Source organism: Mchenga conophoros, linkage group LG8, assembly GCF_057382185.1.
Source record: "Mchenga conophoros isolate Kocher_MC1m ecotype Shallow Benthic linkage group LG8, M_conophoros_male_GT1.1, whole genome shotgun sequence".
In the NCBI taxonomy this organism is placed as follows: Eukaryota; Metazoa; Chordata; class Actinopteri; order Cichliformes; family Cichlidae; genus Mchenga; species Mchenga conophoros.
This window is the reverse complement of record NC_140533.1, coordinates 3383856-3391540: the sequence shown is the minus strand read 5'-3', so window position 1 is coordinate 3391540 and position 7685 is coordinate 3383856. Positions and strand designations below refer to the sequence as shown.

The 7685-nt window shown below is 39.7% G+C and overlaps 1 protein-coding gene and 1 long non-coding RNA gene across 2 annotated transcripts; one reads left to right on the top strand and one right to left on the bottom strand.

The window, feature by feature from the left end:
- Nucleotides 1-2512: 2512 nt before the first annotated feature.
- Nucleotides 2513-3125, bottom strand: LOC146567926 (uncharacterized). The gene is made up of 2 exons (XR_014893550.1): nt 2899-3125; nt 2513-2668 (listed from the first exon to the last, which is right to left on the bottom strand). It is a non-coding gene; the product is annotated as an uncharacterized LOC146567926 (long non-coding RNA).
- LOC146567925 (nucleoside diphosphate kinase A2-like) lies at nt 3079-6959 on the top strand. Its single transcript, XM_085283638.1, has 5 exons — nt 3079-3235; nt 4998-5130; nt 6145-6246; nt 6324-6436; nt 6523-6959. The coding sequence occupies exons 2-5, from the start codon at nt 5002-5004 to the stop codon at nt 6635-6637; spliced, it is 459 nt and encodes a 152-aa protein (XP_085139764.1). The 5' UTR covers nt 3079-3235; nt 4998-5001; the 3' UTR covers nt 6638-6959.
- The last annotated feature ends 726 nt before the right edge of the window (nt 6960-7685 follow it).

Here is a 7685-nt window from a genome sequence, read left to right as displayed (position 1 = left end):
TTCATTGGCAGATGCTCTGCAGAGAGGGCAGCGGAGCCCTGATGATCTTCTCCCCACAGTTATTATCACGCTCTGCAACTGTTTGCAATCCATAGCACCAGAGATGGTGATTACCAGATCACCATCTCTGGTTATCTGTAATCTGATTACTTTTTTCAAGTAACGAGTGAAGTAAGGGATTACTATTGCAAAAACGGTAATTAGATTACCGTTACTTTCCCGTAGGAACGCTGCATTACTGCATTACTAAAACCGTGATTTTTTGCGAGAATGTCTCACGACAGTGACGTAAGCGAGTGCACCGTTAGTGACAACAGCTGTGTGCAGATCAACAATGGATCATGTATCGATTGTGGGAGAGAGTATGAGGGTGCAGCGTTTAAAGCGTGGAAGTACTGACCTTACTTTGAGTTTGATTCCATAAAAAGTGACAAAAACATTAGTGTCCATTGTGCGTGGGAAGAAAACTTCTTTTTACAGCGAAAAAAACCCCTAAACTTCCGAGCAAGCACCAAGTGCGCAACGACGTAATGGGAAACTCACAGAGAAAGTCGCGGATTCTTCAACTGACCGCGGCACACCTGCACCAGGGTAAACCTCCGCCTACCGCAGTCCTGCTTTACAGGTGAAAATGGAGCAACAGGACCGCTGAGTCTTTGACTTTATTTATTTTCTGCACAAAAAATATTTTATTTTATGTGCTGGAATGTGCAGAAAATAGGTTTAAATGTTAAACTAATTTATTCAAGTCAGAGAATGTTGCATATAATTAAATTTTTGCTTGATGCATAAAGTTAAAAGATTAAAACTAATAAAACAAGTTTTAAAAGGAGACTTTTCCATTTGATTACATTTTATATGATGGATTATGCAGAAAAAGTAGAATTGGGGTGAAAGATCTATCACTTTATCACCTCTTCAGGTTGTAAATCGTGTTTTTTAAAAAGTAACTAAGTAACTAAGTAATTAATTACTTTTGAAAATAAGTAATCAGTAAAGTAACGGGATTACTTTTTTGGGGAAGTAATCAGTAATTAGTTACTGATTACTTTTTTCAAGTAACTTGACCAACACTGCATAGCACCATGCAGTGATGCAGCTGGTCAATGTGCTCTCCACAGTGCAGCTGTAGAAGCTGCTGAGGATCTTGGCCGACATACCAAATTTCCTCAGCCTCCTCAGAAAATACAGCCGCTGCTGAGCCTTCTTGACCAGCTGTGTGTCCAGGTGAGGTCCTCACTGATGTACAGCTATCTTTATAAAGTTGTACCCAAACACCTATATCACAGAGACAATGCGTTTCTCACCATTACATGCACTCTCAGTGGGTCATACGTTATCTTTCTCGCCTAAAGAAAAACGCTTCTTCATTTTGTGAATAACTTGAAAATCTTAGATCAAACAGCTGCAAATCCTGATAGCAAACAACAGGGATACTGAATTCTATAGTATTCATGCAGAAATATGTTTGTCTGTGTCTTCTTTTAAAAATTACAGTTATCTTTATGAAGTTGTACCAAAACACCTCATTTCGCCCAGACGACGCGATTCTTACTGTTACAGTAAGTTACGTTGGAATTTGTGTTAGACTTCGTTCTTTTTTTTCCTTTTTCTTCTTTATAATTTAACTGACACTGAAAAATTCTGATCATCATGATTGAGCTTCAGGAAAGCAATGTTATACCCAATAAAGGAGGGCTGGTTAATAGTGGTTAAAGGTTGGTTTTGATATACAAGTAAAATGGCCATGTCTCTATTCAGTTTAAAGTCTGACCCATAACTGACTTTATCTAAGTTTTAGCCACCACTGGTCTATATTTTCATTAAAATAATTTGAATAATTTTGTTCTAGCTGATTATAACAAAACTTGAAGTACAAAAAAACCCCAAACCAGCTATTCCAGATTGAAAGGATCTATGCTGACACAGTGGTTTATATGAATCTACCTCTCATACATGATACAACGTGATAATGTAAATGTGACAATGTGGCAGGTTAAGTCAGGGATGTCAAACATAAGGCCCGGGGGCCAGACTCCAGTCCACCTTACTAGATGGCACTATTGGAAGGAAAATGTGAAGAACAGAAATGTTGAACTTTTAATTGTTTTTTCATGAGTTTTAAAGGTTTTCCTACTGACGAAGATTTTCTTGGCCCTTCAAGCTACACCTGAGTAATCAAATAATAGATTTCTGTAATATTACAAAATTACTTTTTAAAATTTGAAACACAAAGACTAGCACTTCATTTATTTATTTTTAATATAAACTATCTCAGGATTACATGTGTAATTGAAACATTACTTTCACTGGTCCCATCCACATAAACTCAAAGTGGGCTGTATGTGGCCTGTGATGTAAAATTAGGTTGTTGTTTTTTTTTTTTTTTTGCCTGTCCCATTTGGTTCTTTAGTCGTCAGAATTGTTGTCTGAAGACCAACAAGGATACCCAATGGATTTACTTTGCCAAATGGATCATCGTGGCATTGCCTATTGGTCCATTTGATCGACCTTTGTTTTTATTGTTTATTATATTTTATTTTCAGATGTTACAGACGGGACAGACATGAGTGAGGGATAGGAAAGGGAGAAAGAAAGAGGAAGGAAAAGAAAAACAGAAGGGGAGAGGGACAGTGAGAAAGGGAGAGAAAAAAATCTCCTGGATCACCTGTTGAGAGAAGAAGAATAGAAAACAAGCAAAAAAAAAAAAAAAAACCCAAAGCAACATACTAAACACAACACCATCGCATTAATCTAGCTAAGTGTAAACAGCAGTAAATACTGAATATTCAATGTTGTTGTGCAGCACGCAGGACAGACAGCGCACAATGTGCTTTGAAGTAGCAGCCAAGAAAGGTGTAATTTAAGTCTATGAGCAGTGAACACCCGTGTGCATACCTGTGTGGGTCAGCGCGCTTGTATTCAGATGGTTTCCCCATGTAATGGTCTGCAAGAGGATGTAGCAAAAAAAAAAACGCGCACGCTTTAGCTCGGATTTTCACCATTTTGTCTTGACTTGTGATATTGTTATTCATATGGGTTTTTGAAGAGGTACTTCTAGCAACCACAAGGAGGAGTATTGTACATACACTTGACATATTTGTCCTAGTGTCTCGCCGTCGTACGAAGTCTCCGCCTTCGTGGATAAGAATCCGCTGCGCACCCTCTGTAGGTCTTTGCAGACGTCAACCGTGGTAACTGCTGTTTGTCCCCTACCCGGATTCTACGTGTTAAGGTATTGTTAGCGTATGGGTACATGCACTGGTATGACAAATCGGTGTTAACATCGGTCGGTTGTTTTCTCAATACCGATGGTAAAATGTCTGAAGTGAGCTTTTATTAAAGTGATGTTAAATTGATGGTTTTTTTGTTTGTTTTACGCTCAGTACAGTCAAAGGTCCAGGTGAAATTTGTAAATTGCTATACTTAACAAAGTAGTATAGCACGCGGTTTCGGTACGATCCTGGAACGTAACGTGGCTTTTTAAGGTACTGCGCTGTACTGCGAACAAAAGAAACCATGTGTATGTGAAGGCTTGGGCCTACTCGTGAAAAGGTGCGCGGGTTAGGTGTTCAGCTCGCTGTTTTGACATAAACTGGATGCTCAGGCATGAAGGCAACTAGTAGTTAACAGGGTGCAGTTCGCTCCTCTTAAACTTGCATGTGAAACCGCGTCGACATGCCAATAGAGCGCCTTCCGCGTGTCGTTTTACCATTGTCTAAATTATGGCAGACATCTCGATTCGTCAAATAAAGGAGTGACATATGTGAAGCTCGAAAATTTATCAAGGAATTTTGATTTGTCAGTAGCCTATAGGAGTTAACTGTATTGTGCCAAAAGAGATTTCCGGTATTTTCCTAAAAGCGATTGCGGGAATTTAAGCTGTTAGAAGTCTCTTGCTGACCTACAATCTGTCAAAAAATAGTTTAATCCTATCTCTCACTTAGAATGTCACGTAATTTGGAGCCATAAAGAGCCGTCCTATCACAAAGTAGCTGATGCAATGAGCTTTTAGCAAAGTCATTTTTATATATCCGGGTGAAGGGTGTCATTCTTATGTCTAATATTTTTTACTTAGATTAGTAAATAGACGGTAGTCAACGGGATATTCTTAAATATTTAACATTTATTCTTATAAATGTTAAATACTTAAGAATATCAAGACATGGCCCAGAGATGATCTTGAATGGCAAAACACAGAAATGACATTAAATACAACTGTTTTAGGTTACATTCTTTTTAAAGTAATTGTATACATTTCAGTATTTAGAAAGTGTGCAGGAACGATGTATGTTTAGTTGTGTGAAACAGACAACCTCAAATACTAAGCTAACATTCAGGGGACATTGTCAGTTTTACCTGCAGAAATAATAATGAGCCTGCTGCAAATAGGCTTGAACTTGACCCTGCATTGTAGAATAAATGAATGGATCTCATTGGGTAATACTGCTCACATGAAGAGGTGGCACTGGGAGACGGAGATTAGCCCTCGATTTAGAGTTGAGCTTTAAAGCTTGAATGTGTGTCTTTGACCTGTCACACATTGTTGTAGCAGTTAACAGTCAAAACTAATATTATCTTAATTTGGTGTTATATCCAAAATAATATTTTCCCTGTAATTTATCTCCAATTATTAAAAAAAAATAAAAATAAATCCCTAAGCAGTGAGTCGCTGTCACATTTTTATTCTGGCACATTCAGAGTCTTGACAGCATGATGAAGATCAATGTGTTCACTGTGTGGGCGGGGCTGCTAGTTCAAGTTTCTGTCCTCTTTAAATGATCACAGCAAGATGCACACTAAGCCAGGTTGCAAGCTGTACTAGCATTTTCTTTACAATGGGGTCCATGCCCTCAGCATCTTGTCCTCTCATAGTCAGCCCCGCTGCTGACTGTGTCAAATACAGTAAAGTGCTGTGAGTAACTTATCAGACGTGTTCTTTCTGCAGCACATAGGCTGCCTGTTTGTCTTCATCATTCTTGTCTGTTTTCTTTCAGAGTCATGGCTGAGCTAAAGGAACGCACATTCATTGCCATTAAGCCTGATGGCGTGCAGAGGGCCATCATTGGTGAGGTCATCAAAAGGTTTGAGATGAAGGGCTTCAAGTTGGTGGGCATGAAGATGCTCCATGTAAGTATAGACTGAAAGAATCCAACCCTTACAGGTGAAACTGTATCATAGTGGTCAACATTTTTGCCCTTAAAACATTTTAACCATCTGCAACATATGCACAGATATTGTAAGTGTGCCAAGTAATGGGTAAGCCTGATTAGCCTACTCATCTGTTCCTGAGTGAAGCACAGCCAATTAGCTGTTAAGGTCTACTGATCCTGTAACATTTAACCTGATATGGTAAGGTGCTGCTTTATGTGAACATCAAGTTTGCTTAAGTTATAAACCTGCAACACTTAAATATTTCTGTTTAAACATCTGTCCTGTTAGCGTTGGTGTGATAAACATGTTCTGATGATATGGTACTGGCCTAAATTTCCATGCAATTTCTGAGAAATTGGTGTGATTGTTTCTACACCCAGACTTCGTCTGTTGCTTGCGGCTAAAAAGCTGGGGGTAAACATGTTGATAAAGTTGCCAATTATATGCAGTAGCGAATGGGTACTAATGCGGTTTCTAGAGCTGCATCAGTACACATATGGTGACAACACAGTTACTGTGATACTACAACAGAGGTCTCGAACTCCAGTCCTCGAGGTCTGGTGTCTTAAAACATGTGTCCCTGTTGCAACACACCTGAATTAGGTCATTATAGAACTTGACTACATGCTGAAATGGCAACCCCTAACCCTACTCGAGTAAATTTAAGTAAATGTAAGTGTTTGGAAAAGTGTACTTCTAACAGTACTTTGATTGCACCATGTTCATTCACTCATGAGCTGCTGTAACATGAATCAAATGGCTGCATTGTATGCTACTAATTGTGTGTTGCAGCAGGGGCACATGGAAAAGTTTCAGGACACCGGCCCTTGAGGACTGGAGTTCGAGACCCCTACACTACAATTAGAGTGCTTCATCTGAAATTACAAGTATTACAGCAAAGCAGCGAGTGAAATGAAGTACAAATGATGACTCACAAATTAGGATGTGAAAGTGAACATTTACGAAACTGCCTTGTTTTCTTTGCTGCAGGCCTCTGAGGACCTCCTGATGAAGCATTATGTTGACCTAAAGGACAGACCATTCTTTCCTACTCTCATCAACTATATGAGGTCTGGTCCAGTGGTTGCCATGGTAAGACTCTATGTATGTATGCATGTCAACAGTTCAAGGTCAGATCTTAACCTCATTATCTGTCATGGTTGCTTCAGGTGTGGGAAGGCAAGGGTGTGGTGAAGACAGGCAGGGTGATGCTGGGAGAGACTAACCCTGCTGATTCTAAGCCTGGAACCATCAGAGGAGACTTCTGTATTGATGTCAGCAAGTGAGTTATCTTTGCATGATGGCAGATGTGAAACAATAGCGTGTATGAAGTGTATAGTCACTTTCTGACTCTGTCCTCTTCTTAAGGAACATCATCCATGGCAGTGACTCGGTGGAGAGTGCCAACAAGGAAATTTCCTTGTGGTTTAAAGATGATGAGCTTGTCAACTACACTAGTTGTGCCTTCAGCTGGCTCTACTGAGCTGCTCTGGGTCTGGAGCTCCCACCTCACCACTGCTTGGGCACAAAGTGAAACTCTTGCCTCAGATTTCCTGTGGTAAGCTGTAGCCTGGAGGGAGAAGAACTTGTGTAAATCCTTTGTCTTTCACAATTCACCCCTCTTGTCCTTTACATTACCACTGTGCTCTGATTTGGTCTCTGTGGGGCCACGTGTAGTCCGAATTCATTCCTGAGCAAGGACCATCTAGTCCTTCAATGTACATCGTTTAATGATTCCAAACCTGTCTTTGACTGTCTGTTTTGTTAACGGTAATTTGCTTTACAATAAAATAAAATAGCTGGCATCCTGTCTGTGTCATTGGTACTTATGTTCCTGTGTGTGTGGGGGGGAGGGGGGGTTAAAATGTGGTGACTTTAGGCAGGATTAGTGTTAATTAGCCTGACAGTCTGTATTAGCAACTTCCTAATCTGACTAGATTAGGAAACTGCTTTCATACTGTCAATAGTTTAAAGCAACTTTATCATCCTTCCAGACATTGATGACTAATAAGAAAAATCTTTTAAGACTTCCAACTATTAAATGAACCATGTCAGTTTGCTGAGGAAAGGGGATTGGGTTTTTGCAATTGGCAGTGATCATTAAAAAACTTGAATTGGGTTCACAGTTCATCTTCCAGGTCTGAAAGTGAAGCTGATCATCTCAGTGTTTTATGGCTATTATATCCCACCGGGTCAGCCAGCAGCATTGATTCGATGATTCAGATTTTCAAATTGACAGAATCTAGAGGTACAAAGACAGATTTTTAGTAGATAGAGGTAAACTTTTCTGAAAATCTTGAGAATGAGGCAGTGCAGTTCATCTCTAACGATCAGTCTGTGCTGTGCACTTCGCTGCAGATCAGTGCCAGAACTAGTTTGTGATGGTGCTGGTAAATTGAGTTTCTGGTGTAGTTCTTCACGGTTAAGTCTGATGCAAAATAGTACGTTTCATTATGAGGCACACTAACATGCTATGGTCTATTTTGATTCTCTGTGCATGTTCAAAGATGTATTGTCCAATGGTGAAGCAG